The sequence below is a fragment of the Mauremys reevesii genome, linkage group 11, assembly GCF_016161935.1.
Source record: "Mauremys reevesii isolate NIE-2019 linkage group 11, ASM1616193v1, whole genome shotgun sequence".
Lineage (NCBI taxonomy): Eukaryota > Metazoa > Chordata > Testudines > Geoemydidae > Mauremys > Mauremys reevesii.
The window spans coordinates 63935070-63950821 of record NC_052633.1 but is presented as its reverse complement, the minus strand read 5'-3'; the positions used below and the strand labels follow the sequence as shown (position 1 = coordinate 63950821).

The 15752-nt window shown below is 45.7% G+C and overlaps 2 protein-coding genes across 3 annotated transcripts in view; one reads left to right on the top strand and one right to left on the bottom strand.

Moving 5' to 3' along the window:
• Positions 1–3824: 3824 nt before the first annotated feature.
• Positions 3825–15257, bottom strand: DBI (diazepam binding inhibitor, acyl-CoA binding protein). Its single transcript, XM_039494086.1, has 4 exons — positions 15101–15257; positions 13355–13472; positions 9958–10020; positions 3825–6215 (listed from the first exon to the last, which is right to left on the bottom strand). Exons 1-4 carry the CDS (start codon positions 15107–15109, stop codon positions 6142–6144), a joined length of 264 nt encoding a protein of 87 aa, XP_039350020.1. The 5' UTR covers positions 15110–15257; the 3' UTR covers positions 3825–6141.
• Positions 14788–15752, top strand: part of C11H2orf76 (chromosome 11 C2orf76 homolog) — a 19661-nt gene continuing 18696 nt past the window's right edge. Inside the window, exon 1 of one of the 2 annotated variants that reach the window (XM_039494083.1) lies at positions 14788–14881. In XM_039494083.1, the coding sequence (XP_039350017.1) occupies positions 14812–14881 (70 nt within the window). In that variant the 5' untranslated portion in view covers positions 14788–14811. Of the gene's footprint in view, positions 14882–15540; positions 15671–15752 lie in introns of those variants that run through there. The other variant, XM_039494085.1, reaches the window with a different exon arrangement.

Here is a 15752-nt window from a genome sequence, read left to right as displayed (position 1 = left end):
GGGGCGTGGGATGTATTGTGAGCAATTCAATGTTGTTTATGAGTAGTGGAGGTGTAACATTGTGGCAATCCTTATTTCACCTTCTGTCTTTGACTAGATACTTTTGTAAAACCTTATGCATGGAGGATATGGAACAGCTTCCACGTGAGGAGAGCTTAAAATAACTGGAGCGGTTCAGTTTATATGACTATGATAGTGGTCTATAAAATCATGAGAGGTGTGGAGAAAGTAAATGGGGTATAAACTGCAGGTTTTTAAAAAAAAAAACAGAAGGAAACACTTCTTCATGCAACACACAGTCAACTTGTGGAACTCCTTGCTGGGGATGTTGTGAAGGCCTGAAGTATAACTAGGTTTAAAAAAAAAAAAAAAAAAAGTAGAGTTCATGGAGGATAGGTCCATCAATGGCTTTTAGCCAAGATGGTCAGGGATGCAACCTCATGGTTTGGGTTTCCCTTAACCCCTGAATGCCAGAAGTTGGGATTGGACAGAGGATGGACCACTTGATAACTGCCCTGTTCTATTCATTCTCTCTGAAGCATCTGACATTGGCCACTGTTGGAAGACAGGATACAGGCTAGATGGACCATTGGTCCGACCCAGTATGGCCATTCTTATGTTTTTATTTAAAACAATGTAAAATGCATTGTTGACACCTTTTTGAATAATGTTTTCAAGGTTTTTATTATTAAAGTCTATGATGTAACACAAATCTTTAACTGAAACCATAATGAAACAGATGATAGTTGTTTGTTTTTGTTTCATAATAAAAAAACCTAAGAAGAAATGTTTAAAACAGTGAATCAAGATGTGACGGGATCCCTGGGGTGCAGTCTGGGACTGTGGGACCTCTGTGCCTCCTTAGTCTCTCTAGCCTCGACTGTCTCTCATAATGCTTTGCTAGTGACAAGCAGCAAACCCCTCTGGGCTCTATCGTCAGTTGGTACAACCACATGTGGATCCCCACGCCCAGCTGGGTTGCATGAATGCTCCCAGAGCCACTCATGAATCACACAGAGTAAGGCACTAGCCAAATCCCCCCAGCTTCCAGCCTTGTACCTTAAGAATATACCATCTTGCACTGCTTTTTAGTCTCTTCTGTTGGAGTCTTCAGAGTGTCCTTGTTGCTTGTAGCATAGGTGGGGTTTGGAGAAAGGCCAAGCATGAGGCCACTGTGTTCTGTTTATACCCTTAGTCTATGTGCTTGGAGAACACAACTCCAGGCAGGTGTGGTGGGCAGTGCTGAGTCACCAGGCAAGGTTGAGCAATTCCCCTGGTGTGGCCTTATGCATGTGAGTGCTTGAATTGTAACTCCCTTGCTGGACAATGGCTGTTGATGATTGTTCGACACCTGCCTGGGTGCTGGTTAGCTCCCTTGTCCGTGAGGGTCTAATATCTGGGCATATTTTAGTGACAACCATAGAACACAATCTCATAACTTCATCTACACCAATGATATACACGTTTAGATGGAACAATGACTTTCAGCAGATCATAACCTTTCCCATCAGACCTCGCATGGCATGCTTTATATGCAATATCACAATGATATGTAAATGAAGAATATGGGGGTTATAGGGTGCTCCCCCAAGGTATAGAATGTCACACAAGACATGAAAGTGGAGCAGTGCAGGGCACAACATGGGTGGAAGGGTGGGGAGGGCTTAAAGTCAGTGCCTTTCTCTCTTCTTGTTCATGTGCCTTCTGGTGTTGTGTTGCAAATCTTGAAGTTACTGGGGTGCAAGAGGGTTCACAAGAGCTCGGCTCCTAGATGCAACTGTTCTCATTGCTGAGCTTGGGTCTGTAAAAAAGATGGCCTCTGGGAGCATTGCTGTGAGGGCACAGCAGGGAGGAGGTGCTGTTGTTGCCAGTCCAGGGTCTGCATAACATGGCGAGTGATGGTTTATAGCACTGCATTGCCTGTTTCAGTAATAGCAATGTGCAGCAGCAGAGCATTTTGGCTTTGTATCACCTCTACATCTCCCTGTCTTTTTCATACTACTTTTTGCCATGCCATTGTTGACCCTGGCAACTGCCATGCTGCCCCTGGCCACTCCCACAATCTTTCTGGAGAGCTCCCTATTTCTCTCTCAGTCCTTGTCCTCATGTACTGCCTCCATCTCCCTACTATTTAGGGTTCTTTTTGGGACTCTGAAGTGATGTCAGCCAACATTTCATCACACGTTTTCCATTGTGCCTTGAAGGCTGTGTGGAGCATGGTGGTAGGGGGGCTGGGAATTATGTCCCTTGTCTGGCTTTGTAGATTTAGTATATATTAGAGGCACCTACATAGTGTCAGAAACATTAGCAGGGAGTGCGGATGGCATCTGGGAGCAATCTAGATGGTAATCCCCTTTATGCTATCCTAACTCTGGATGACATTACACTGAGGTGGGTGACTGGGAGGCAGAGAATGGCCTTATTGAAATAGGCTAAGGGCAGACCAGCAAGATAGGCTGTGAAGTTATTCACCAAGATAGTCCCCCCAGCCATGCAGGAGGAGTGGAAAGGAGTTGTAAACTATTCAATGAGGGATGGAAGGAGGGAGGGAATGAATGTGCAGCTATTCCTCATAATCATAGAACAAAAATGGAGGAAGTTCTCTCTCTCTTAGATTTTGTTTTATCTCCCCTGCAGGCCTGGTGAAAGTGCAGAGGAAAAACAAAAAAGGTTCTGCAATGACTATCTGAAGCATTCAGTCCCTAATCCAGGGGTGGGCAAACTTTTTGGCCCAAGGGCCACATCAGGATGGAGAAATTGCATGCAGAGCCATGAATACAGGGCTGGGGCAGGCGGTTGGGAGGGAGTGTGGTGTGCAGGAAGGGTCTCAGGGCAGGGAGTTGGGGTGCAGAGTGTAGTGTGGGAGGGGGTTCAGGGCAGGGGGTGGGGTGCAGGAGGGGTTTGGGGTGTGACAGGGGGCTCAGGGCATGGGTGCAGGCTCTGGCCTTGCACCACTTACCTGGAGCAGCACACCAGGGGCAGGGTAGGCCTGCCCTGGCCCCGTGCCGCTCCCAGAAGTGGCCAGCACCATGTCCTTGGGGGAGGGGAGGACAGAAGGCTCAGCGCACTGCCCTCACCTGCGGGTACCTCCCCTGAAACTCCCATTGGCCACGGTTCCCCATTCCCAGCCAAGGGGTGCCTGAAGGCAAGGGTAGCACCTGGAGCCCCCTGCCCCCATCAGGGGCCACAAGGAAGTGGTGCCAGCCACTCCCATGAGCAGCGCAGGGCCCGTGGCGCCATGGGGGTGGCAATCCTGCAGGCCGGATCCAAAGCCCTGACGGGCCAGATGCGGCCTATAGTTTGCCCACCCTGTCTTAGTCTCTCTTTGTGTAAGCTTGTGAAAAGCCATTAAGAGTTTTGCTATCCCTAAGGTTAAGTAAGTTATTTTCCTGTAAGCATGTATGTTCCAGGGCAGTTACACCTCAGCAGGGAGCTGTAGTCATTGTAGCTTTACAGGCACACAATATCGCTGTCTACCTCCTGGACACACAACACCAACCCACCTTCTTTTCCTGTAACTGCTGCCTCCAACCAAGCTTGAATTTCACCCAAATGGTTGTTTTCATGGTTCATATCTGCTGTAGGAGGGGTAGAGGCTGCAGCTGCACCATGCTGCCCATCACCAGTTTGAGCAGGAAAACAGGGTTGGGAGTGGGGTGCATTTGCAGGCAGGGCAGATGAGGGAAGGAGAAAGGAAAATAGGTAGATGAGCATGTGCCCTCTGTGGTCAATAGTTGGGGCTTTAGCATGTGACAGAGGCCAATGCCCCAGCTGGAGAAACCAATGTTATGGAAAAATGTACTAGGGGAAGGGTAAAAATGGACAACATTGACCAAGGAAGGGGCTCCGAAAAGACATTTGCTTACAATGGGACAGAAGTAGCACAACGATACAGCACAATCATAATAAATTGTAAAGATAGATACATGCTAAAGTTTCCTCCATAGGATCTGCCTCATTAGTCCTAGCCTGGGCTGCTACCTAGGAATTGGGCCCGCCTTCTAGTTGGCTGGTGTCAGTCCTTCTCAGAAAGCCAGGATCTCTAGGATTGAGCTCTTGTTACTGGCCTCCTGGTGCACATCCTCCAATGAGTCTTGCTGTTCATCCGCTGCTAAACTAGCACACAGCAGCAGAGCTGGTAAAAATTTTTTCCAGTGGAACATTATACCATTGGAAAATGTCATTGTCAAAATTGAAACTTTTCATAGGCACTTTTCATTTTGATGAAATTTTGTTTAAAACATTGAAATGAAGCATTTTGATAAGGAATAGAATGTTTTGAGTTTTCAGTTTGAAATTTTATATTATGCATTACTTTTTTTCAAACATGTTTTGCATGAAAATGAATGTTTTCAATTCAGTTCAGAACAAAAACAATTTCAAAATACCAGAATTTCTCATGAATTGGAAACTTAGTTTCAACTAGCACTACTCACCAGCCAATGGGCAGAAGGCTTTTTATATGAATTTAAGACAAATACTAGTAACAACTGCTAGAAAACTTGTGCCTACTTTGGATGCAGCAGAGACCACACAAGCAAAGCAGTTGCCAGAAAAGCAACATTACTTATTGCATTGAGAAAAGAATGGTCATACATGAAAATATTTCAGGAAATCAAGATGCAGATGGACATAACTACTGATATCTTCAGATGTTTTTTGAGCAAAGATATTGATGCACAGGAATCTTCTCATGATGGAAATATGGCACACAAAATGTCAGGATATAGAAGACCAAGCTAAACAACATAGATGGAGAACACAGACAGTGAAAGATTCAGGAAACAATATCACTACTGCAGGAGCTTTGCCAATGCTGCTTACTACCAGAAAGTTGTCACCTTTAAAAAAACCACACAACAACAAACTTAGTTATCTGAATTCTCAGCAATCCTTATTCATGGTCATGCTGAGCTGACACTAATCCATGCTGTGGCTTCATCTTTTGAAACAAAAGTAGCTACAAAACACCCACTGAAACAAGATACTTGAATTCTCCTGAAAGTGTTACTTTGAAAGCTAGGCCTATGATTTTCCCAGATAAGATTATCGCTGGGGAGGTGTTTGCGATGCTGTCGACTGGTACTACAATGTGTTGGAAGCCAACTTAAGTTCTTGCCTGTTCCAGCCACACATTCTTTCCCTTTAATGACAGCAACAAACTAAAGTATCCAGACAGAGGAACAGGCTGTTAGCCTATATTGAACATTAAAAGAAAGGGAGATGGGAGGGAATGGCATATAACCAATAGTATGATTTAGTGATTGGTAGTGGGTACAGAGATCAATTATTGACTGCAGAATGGTAGGCAAATTACCAGAAATCACCCCTGCCCTCCCTCTTCCAACACATGAGGATTTCCCCCACTTGGGGAAGTTCTTTGAGATCCTCACAAAGCATGCTATGTAGATGATTATACTGTGAGGGATAGGCTTTCTAATGGCTTAAATCAAGCATGCTTGGGTAAAGGGCACTAGCCGTAACAGAGATCCATATTAGGAAGAATACTGAGAATGTTTAACATTAGCTTTAATACATTTTTTTAAAACATAGTCTTAAGGTTAGCCAGTTTATCATGAACTATTGTAGCACATTTCCAAGTATTCTAGCCTATAGTAATTGCATGTTACCCCTCAAGTGTCTCCTCTACACTAGAGATAGTAATTGTGGTCACAATTACTGTTTAATTTTGATGAAGCCAGTGTTACTATTGCATTATGAAAGGTTGGTTATTGGAGCCCTCTAGTGGGCAGGACAGCTCTGGAAGCTGAGATAGCTAGCAGTTTTCAGTTTTGCAATGACAAACAGGAAGTGCAAGAAACTTTTAAAGTGTTGCATCATAGCTATTCTTTTGGCAAATATTTATCACTGTCAGTTATCAGGTGGAGATGAGCAAATGGTAGCCAAATCCCTGTATGAAAGTGGCCACCACAAATAAGTAACAAGTTTACTTTAATGATTCACAGAGTAAAGCTACTCAATTCATTAGATGTAATTTACAATTAGACAGAAGTTTAATCTGAACTGCAGAACTCAAACTGCAGTACACTACCCATTCCAGTCATCCCCAGTAATCAGTTATCCTGCGTATTAAGAAATAAGGCATATTTCAGGTGCACAAGAGGGGAGAGGATGCAATTCTTAGATGCCATATTTGCCCTTTAGTTCTTCCACTTTTGCTATGTAAGCTTTCATTGCCTCTTCTTTGGCCATTCCTGAAATCAGAAGACATGCATCAGATGAAGACTAAAATGTTCTAGTCATATCCCCATAGACTACTTGTAATAGCCACTTGTTACACTTAAGCCACCAAGTTCTCCCCACTTCAGTTGTCTAGCAAGATCTATGTTGCACTAGAAACCATGGGCAAACCAGTCTAAAGCAGCTGGAGGATACACGGCTGCTTCCTGGAAGCTTCTTCGTGCCAATCACTGTATTAACTGAAGTGGATTGTGAAGTTACAGGGCTGGTGAGTAAGCCAACCCTGTAAGCCTCGTACTGCAGTAGAGTAGTAAGAACTCAACTGGAACAGTAAATTACCACCAAGTAGTCAGAATACTTTGAGTATGCCATACCATCATGAGATTAGTGCAGACCGTAACCCATTCATGGCAAGCAATTCAGGGGGGACATTCCACTTTGCATGCTATAGCACCTTCAGTGAATGAAAGTGGGCCACTCACCTTAGAGGTATAGCTTCAATTCCTGCTAGGGATTCATTTGTTTGCCCAGCCTTTGTGCTGTAACCTTTAAACCTATGCTCAACTACTTGGCTATTTAGTAGCAGCCTAAATGGTCACAAAATTAAAATATTACACTCCTGCTTGATCTAGTGCAGTGGCTTTTAACCTGTGGTCTGCAGACCTGTGTGGGCCCACATACTATGTTTAAGATTTCCAAAGGGTCCACACCTCAATTTGAAATTTAAGGGTCTGCAAATAAAAAAAAAGTTGAAAACCACTGATCTGGTGAGAATCTTCATCAGGTTAGTGCTATAGGCACAACTATGATGGGGGTAACCCCAGCACAACATGAGTTGTTCCCTATGACAATTTGAGTGGCACCCATCCTGTACCCTGCCCTTTTCCCAGCAGCTGTCATCACCTGCCTCTCACCCCTCCCCCTACAAAAGGGCCCTGGAGTTAGAAGTGGCATTGCTACTCTTCCCCACCAAGTTGGCCCCAAGCAACATCAGCTGTAATTCCTTGCATCACAGGAAGTGTAGGTTGGCTTCATTCCTGACAGGGCCCCAGGACTACTTCCCAGGTGACAGGGCTTTCTCCAGCAGGGGGAAGGGTTAAATTGTAACCTGACAGAACAAAGCAGCTGCAGGACAGGTAATATTTAAAAAACACCCTAAATTTCAGTACATGTAAACTGTCCAACCAAGGACATAAATCCCACTTCTACAACACTTTTGTAGGTTATAATTTGGTATCATGATCTGCTGTTGCCTTCTAAGGAAGGAGCCTACATTCCTTTCAGGATTTCTCCTGGAAGGTACTTTGATAAAGCATGCAGCTTTGTTCAGTTACAAGCCAGTTTACTGTATCTAAAAGACATCTTAATGCCAAGTTACAATTCCTTGTTGTGTGACTAGGTGGCATGCAGTCTTGTAAGGAAGTTATGAGGAACACTCCAGGCTGTTGGATCTAATATTAGACCTCTCAGATTTGTTTGCAGGGGCATCGGTCATTCTTTCTGCAGTGACTGTTGAACAATGACTTGACACAAGTTTTTGGATATAGGGCAGATAACCGCAATACATGTATCCCTTGCTGTGTTAGGAGAGAGTGGCTCAGCAAAGCAGTTTGCATTTTAGGTACATTGCAACCTTAGTCTGGGAGACTTCACATCTGTGAAGTGATGAGGTGAGCTGAGGGCCCAAGGATAATCCCTCTTGATTGGAAGACCAATTTAGTTAATGCAATGGAACATAGTAACTGCATCAACAGTATAAACGAGGGGAAGAATGATCCAGTCATTTGGGTCCTAGCCTGGCACTTGGTAGACCAAGATCAATTTCTTGCCCAAGGTTACACAAGAAGTCTGTTGCAGAGCAAGTCAGTCTGTGTCTCAGTTCTCCATATGCAGAGAAGGGTAACAGTACTTCCCCACCTCAGAAGGATGGGTGAGGAAAGGTTAAAGACTGAAGTGATCAGATACTATGGTGATGGCTATATAAAGATCTAAAATAGATATGTATAAACAACATGGGGCACTTTTGTAGTTAGGTACTGATCTGAACAGTTCAATGCCAACACAGAAGTACCACATTAGAAGTGTTAAGTCTGCTGTCCTACAGTGTTAACTATCCATTAATCACATCAGAGTATTTAGGTAAGCGAGTCTGAACCTGCCAGCAGCAACTCCCAATTGTCTTGGACATGCAGTCATAGGGCTTGGCTAGACTTGAGTTACAGCACAATAAAGGAACCCCAGGCACACTAGCTCACTACCCATCCACACTGGCAAGGCACGTAGAGCGCTCTGACTCCACAGCTACAGTGCTCCTGGTACTCCACCTTGGTGAGCGGACTAACATTTGCTGCACCTCCGCTGGAGTGCCATGGTGCCAGTGTGAACAAGATGTTGCATTACTGTGCTCTGATTGACCTCCGGAAACATTCCATAATCTCCTTAAGTCAAGTGGCAACTCTTGTCATTGTTTTGACCTCGGTGTAGGAATGTGGAAATGCCCTTTCAAAGCTCTGTTTCTGACAGCTGGCTGCTTATCTGCTCCAGGACAAAGGAATGCTGCTTGCTTTGAGGGCTTGGCTACACTTGCAAGTTGCAGCACTGGTAGAGGCTTTCCAGGGCTGCAATTAGTAACCGTCCACACCTGCAAGGCACATCCAGCGCTGCAACTCCCTGGCTGCAGCGCTGGCTGTACACCTGGTCAGGTTGGGGTGTAGCGATTGCAGCGCTGGTGATCCAGCGCTGCTCATCAAGTGTGGACACACACCAGCGCTTTTATTGGCCTCCAGGGAATAAGGAGATATCCCAGAATGCTTTTAACTAAATTACTCTGTTTTGTTATGCAGCCTCTCTGTTTTGTTGTGAACTCCGATCAGAGCTCCGTTGAACTGCTTATCTAAAAAAACAAACACTGATCACAGCAAACAGGAGCTATCTGTACCTGGCTGTGAACGATCAAATGAGAGGCAGGGAGTGAATGTTTGCTTGACAGAGAAACAGCGTTGGATGCAGGCTGTTTGCAATTAAGACTAAGGGTTCACGATCATTGTGATTTTTCAATCCAGGAAGCTAACAGTGTTGGCTCCAAAAATCCACTCTATCTTCCCCGCTCCCTGTCACAGTACACCCCCCTCCACCCCCCCCTCTTTTCAAAAGCACGTTGTTGCCACTTGAATGCTGGGATAGCTGCCCATAATGCAGCACTCCCAACAGCGCTGCAAATGCTGTAAATGTGGCCACACACCAGCGCTGTTCCTGCACAGCTGCATGACCAGCGCTGTAACTCCCAGTGCTGCAACTTTCAAGTGTAGCCAAGCCCTGAGTGAGAGAGGCACCAGGGGGAGGGGGGGAGGAGAGAGGTCTGCTGCTGTCTGAATTTACAAGACAGCATGCGGACATGCTCTCAGCCTCCCCAAAACCCACTCTTTCCCCTCCACGCACACACTCCACCCCCCGCATTTGAAAAGCACGTTGCAGCCACTTGCATGCCAGGATAGCTATCACAACACATGGCTCTTTGTGGTGTTGCAAGAGCTGCTATGTGGCCACGCCAGCGCGCTTCCAACTAAGAGCGTAAGCGCTTCGCAGCAGGGAAAAATGCTGCCGTCTCCAAAGGTTGGTTTAACTCCCAGCGCTCTACAACTGCAAGTGTAGCCATGCCCATAGAAGAATTCTACTCATTCATTAAGTAGCAAGTATTAGGATTTGTGACCAACCCTGCTTTTTTTTTTTTTAATAAAGATGACATGAAAACCTTACCTTTTAATGCATTCCAGGCATCCCACTTCGCTTTGCCTTTGAAGTCAAGAAAACCAGGGCGTTCTAGGACAGACAATATTATTAGCCACAGAAGAGACAGTCAGTGGATACAAACCACACTGTTAGGAATCTCATGTCCTTTCAGGAGATTGCTCTTGATGTTTTCTCCATCATACTTCCTGAATTAGAGTGTAGTCTAGAAAGAGCTATTTTGTTCACATACTGGAGAAAGCATGTTATAACTTTTAGTGTTAACAGCACTCCACATGGTCATCTCTGCTAGGTTGATCTATTGTGGGTGAGAACGCAAGTTTACTATAACTCAATTTACAGCCTTCAGTTTACTTTGTGAACTTGACAGCACTGTCAGTTTCGTCCTCTTGTGATGCCAGTTTCCCTATTTGTGTGGGCACTTCATACAACAAGGGAAAACACGTTAGTAGGACAGCAGTTGTAAAATCAAAGTAGGCATGAGGCTCAAAGGCAGCTGTAGCGTTTAAAAAAAAGCCATTTAATTTGAAGGTTTGTTCAACTTACAGTAGGTGTACCTTCAATAATAAAATAGGTTGTAACCATAGGTAACCTTAAGGCTTCTTAGGAATGAGCCACAGTACTAGAGTTTTCTGCTACATCTTGGTTAATTCTGTTAACCTAAGGGTATCAGCAGAGGTGCTGAACTGTAACTCTTAAGAGACGAAAGTTATTGTAGCCAAAGAGATGGCATAATAGACAAGAGAAAGGTAATATGCCTCTTCCCAATCTCAAGAATAACTTCCAGCTTTTGGTCTTCTCAAATGAGTCAAAGTTCTCAGAGTTCCCAATTAAATGTAATATGGGTAAATTTAATATGCAGTCATGGGTAAGTGCTATGAGACCAGTGGCTAGATGTAAAGGCGGAGCATTAACCTTGTGCTGGCCTTACAGCAGTGGAGTGACTTATAGCATTAGTTGGTAGTTTCACCCCTGTAACAAAATGGGAAACTAGGTTATTGCTCCACATGTGCCAGTAAGCTATGAACTGATGCATGATTTTTAGTGGTGTTAGGAAGCAAGTTTTAATGGCATGCCATGACACTTCAAGACCACTAATTTGACTGTGAACAATAGTAATTTTGCATTCCAAGCTGTGCCAGAAGCCTAGCTTAGAAAACTGCTTGGCTTTTTTCCACCTCTGCTCCTTTGCAAAGTCAGGCCTACAGTGCAGTGCAAGTTTGTCTATAAAAAAAAGTGTGCGCACACTTGGCACACTGTAGATTTGTTAACTCCAGGCAGCTTGGAACCAGGCCTATGTCTGATAGACCTCACCACTAACTGAGTCAGTAGGCCAGTGCTTCAGCTGGTATTTTTCCATTTCTAGATTTAATTCACTTCAGATATTATGCAAGATCACTAAGACTGTCTGCATCGTTAGACTGGAAAAGGATGAAAGTCTGCATCGTAAGATAAATGAAGCTGTGGAACAGGCTTAGCACTGTACCTCTCACCTGTGGGTGGATTGGTTTCTCCTCCAATCCCATAGCCAGCTCTGATTGAAGTTTCTCTTGTTTCAGTACACACCTGCTTTGATTTTTATGGCTTCTGCTGCCTTTGGTTTTCCTTAGTAGTAGTACTATTTAGGCTCCATCTACGCTATTTATACAAGTGCAGTTATGTAAACTCAGATGTGTATTGTATGCTGCAGTTTACCCTAGTAAACCACATCAGTTCAAGCCTCATTTCCGTAGATGCAACATCTACATCAATGCTATTCTCCTAGTCTAGATAGCCTCTTAGTCACAGCTGTCCCCAAACTGAAAATTAATGCTGTTTTACTTAGCAGCTCTATAAAGGATGCAGAATTCTTAGAGTTTTCTATATTCACAAGTTGCACTGATTTAACCTCAGCCAATGCACCTTCTGTGTTTTAACTTTTATTTGTTCAAAACTGGTTTTCAGTTAATGCCTGTAGATTTAGAGGAGTATGCTAAGCAAGTACACCTCTACCTTGAGGTAACAACCCGATTTAACAAGAATTTGGATATAATGCAGTAAAGCAGTGCTCCGGGGGGGGAGGGGGGGGCTGCGCACTTCAGTGGATCAAAGCAAGTTTGATATAACGTGGTTTCACCTAGAAGCCGGGAAGATTTTTTTGGCTCCAGAGGACAGCGTTACATCGAGGTAGAGGCGTATAGGCCAGATTTAAAAATCAAAAGCAAGTGTCATTAAATTGCACTAGTCTAAACCAAACCAGTGAAAAACCTTTAATTACAACTTGTACGTGGCCTTAAAGGATCAGAAATACATTTGCTTGCTTTTCACCTATTAGCTACCCTACTGCTAGTGCCAGACTATGTTGCTTTTCCCTACATCAGTCCACTAGGGGAAGCTACTTTAAGTTTTGAGAATAAGGACAATCAGTTATTTGCTTAGGAAGGGATTTACATAGCTACCAATACCCTATTCATTTTAATGAGGCATTGCTCAATCTAGTGCAATACAATTTACTGGCCAATTACATCTACACACACAGTTGAAACAGTATTGCTCCAGCATATAAAACTGGGAGGATGTTATACCAATAAAAACTAGCAGGATCTTATTAAAGGGGAAAAGACATTTGTCACATTTATTGTAAATATCATAATAAAATAGAAGATAACAGCAAACAACGTCGTTTGGCTACTTATTCCTATGAGATTATATATATATATCCATTCACACAATCATTCATACAAGTTGTGTAGATATTATAGTTACCAGCCTAAAGTTGCTTGTGACAGAATACTGGCCAGGTATCAAGGACCTGTGGTCAGTAGTTAAGAATGCCAAGTGGAAAAAGTACATGATACAGAGAATGAAATGCAGGGTAAGAACACGCCATTATTTTTATCAGCTAAAACAACAAAGAGTCCTTGTGGCACCTTAGAGACAAAAAGCCCATGAAAGCTTATGCCTAAATAAATTTGTAGGTGTGTAAGGTGCCACAAGGACTCCTCGTTGTTTTTGCTGATACAGACTAACATGGCTACCACTCTGAAACCTGTCATTTTTATGTTGTTCAATCAGATCTCAGCTGAATAGTAGAGGGTTGGGTCATGTAATTGCATACATTTCTATATAAAGGTTATGCCAAAGCAGCAGTACTTCCAAACTTTCGGAAACCCACTCTTTGCCCACACCATAGAGATTTTGCCTCAAAAATGCAGCAGCATAGTTGTTTACTATCAGTGATTTGAGGGCTAGAGGTCAAAGTCATGTTGCATTACACCACTCAGTTTCACTACTTAAAATTTATAGCAAGACTGATGGACATCTAAAGCCATTAGCAGCTAGTGTTAAGTGAGCATCTCTTTATTGAGAATTAGTATTTATGAGCATTTTTTATTCCTCAAGCCTAGAACTCCTTTCCAATACATACCTGTGTTTGTATCTCCAACTGTAGCTTGTTTGAAGTGACTGTAGATATACAGCATTTCTTCATCTGTTGGTTGAGATTTCAGTTGCTTAACTTCTTCAGCAGCTTTATCAAACTCAGCCTAAATGAAAAAATCAAAAGTTTTCTATGTTGGTTTTCACTCTTGCCAGTAGATATTAGTTTAAATCTTGAACTGACAAATGCAAGGTCTGCTTAAAGATAACAAAATAGCAGGAAGAACACAAAAATTAAAATTGAAACCAAGTCTCAGGACTGGCATTTACATGAAGGTGAAACAAGAGATTAGAAACATTCCATTCTGTGTAGACAGAAATGCTAATAATTGTAACACTTACATTAAAAGTCAACTGAACTATGTTACTAATCAGTTTGTGCCCTGTAGGATTAGGAGTGAAAGCCTGCTATTGTGAAAGCAGCAGCAGGATCAGAGATGTTTGCTACAAATATTGCATGGGAAAAGAAGTTGAGAAATCTGCAGTGAGGAGTTGGCAGAAAGGAGGCCTCAAACACAGCCCTAAAATGTTAAACTTCCCCACCCCTTAACTCCTCCAATTAAGAAAGTTCACTTTGTGCTTCTGAGATTATGTAGTCAGACAGCTGGCACCTACCATTTTTGCTGGTAATTACTGGCCATTTCCCACCCTATCCATCAAGTGAATGGTCTCTTTCCTGTATAGTCTCCACTCCCATCAGTTTATTGTCTCATGCTACACAAAAGTGGCCCATAAAACACTTGTATAAACATCCCCTGTGTAAGGGAAGCACTATCCCTTATTTTATAAAGCTGCACCTGCACATAAACTTAAAGTAGTTAGTAGCTAGCTAAAGAGTGTGAGGACATGTTAACTCCACAACTTGTGTCCTAGCTGTTACCAAGCCATCAGACCTGTTGGATGTGTTAGGAGAAAGACTGCAGCCTCTGCAAAGTCTCTTCTGTCCCCTGACACCAGCATAATTCCACTGGCTTCAGCAGTGCTTCTTCCAATTACACTGGTGTGACTCTTGATTATCAGGCCACTTGTTCTTCACCACGCCATTGTCACACCATGCCCTTACGAGCCCCTTGGACTCTCTGTCTCCGCTACCACCCAGGACGCCCTTAAGCGACCCTGCGCACCCATGCAAACGCCTCTCCCTTTGCAAGGCTGACGCCACCCCCCCCCAACCACCTGCAATAGCAGCACTACACCTATTAGGCGGTGGAGAGACAAGCAGGATGCAGCCGGTGTGCCCTACCCCGCCTCCGTGCTGGGCATGCGTCCCTCCCCTTGAGCCCCCCAGGGCAGCGCTCAACCCAGTTTCAGAGCGGCCGCCCTGCCCTGCCCCGCGGCAGCCCGCAGACCCAGGGCTTAGCGCCGCAGCGGCGGCGGGGAAGCTGCAACTCCCACTTCGCGCGCTCCAGCCCCAGCCCCAGCCCCAGCGGGGCCTCCGAGGAGCAGATGGCGGCGGGAGCCCCGGGCGAAAGGAGAAGCCGCCTGGCTTCAGGCTGGCCCCGCGGTCGCGCCCCAGGTCTCTCTCGCGGGCAGCCGGGAGCCCCCGGGAGAAGGGCGGAGAGGGGAGGGGGCGTCGCTAGCGCCGAGCCAGAGCCGCCCCCTCGGCCGGGGGGAGGGGAGGAAAATGGAGGGTCTCCCAGCGACAAGGGCGAGACCACGCGAGGGGATGGGAACGGGGGGGGGGGGCAGGCAGCCCCCCACCCCTTAGCCCCCCCTCCGCGCGGGCTCCCCGTACCTGAGACATAGCAGCGGCCGGGAGCAGCGAGTTGTTGTGCGGTTGATTCGCTGGCTCGGACCCTCCTGCCAACGTGCAGCAGCGTTTCCGCTTTCTCCCGCTGGGCCACTACTTCAGCCATCACCAGAGCGCCCGCCGCCCAATCACAGAGCCCGGCGGGATAGGGGCGGGGACGCGGCGTCCAGTGACCAATCACGGTTCCATCGGGGCGGGAAGAGCGGGAGAAACGGCGCCTCGCCCACACCAATTCCCCCCCCCCCTCCGCGCGGGAGGCGGGGTCAGGGGCGCCTCGCCGCCAATCACCAAAGGAGGATCGTGGTCAGAACGCCCGACGCCAATCCGGGAACAGCGAGGGGCGAGGCCGAGCGAGACCTGCGCCCAATCATACCGAGCAGTGGCAGGCGCGAGGAGGGGGCGGGGATAGAGTATCGTGCGGCCAATCGCGGAGCCTTGCGCGTTCAGAGAGGCCCCGCCCCTACGTCGGAAAGTGGGGAGGCAGGGGAGGGTCACGTGGCAGTGTCGGATGGTGTGAGGGCGGTGAAGCCGGAAGTGCCCGGGCAGAGCGTAGCAGTAAGATTTGAGGGGGGTAGCGTCTGCTTGATGGGCGGGGCGAGGGAGCGCGAGCTTAGGGGAGTGTGGCGGTTGGCGGGCC

Coding starts and splice junctions, on each gene's coding strand:
- DBI (XM_039494086.1), bottom strand. Junction 10,021..13,354: donor AGTTGGAGATACAAACACAG/GTATGTATTGGA, acceptor TGTCTGTCCTAG/AACGCCCTGGTTTTCTTGAC. Junction 6,216..9,957: donor TGCCTGGAATGCATTAAAAG/GTAAGGTTTTCA, acceptor TTCTGATTTCAG/GAATGGCCAAAGAAGAGGCA.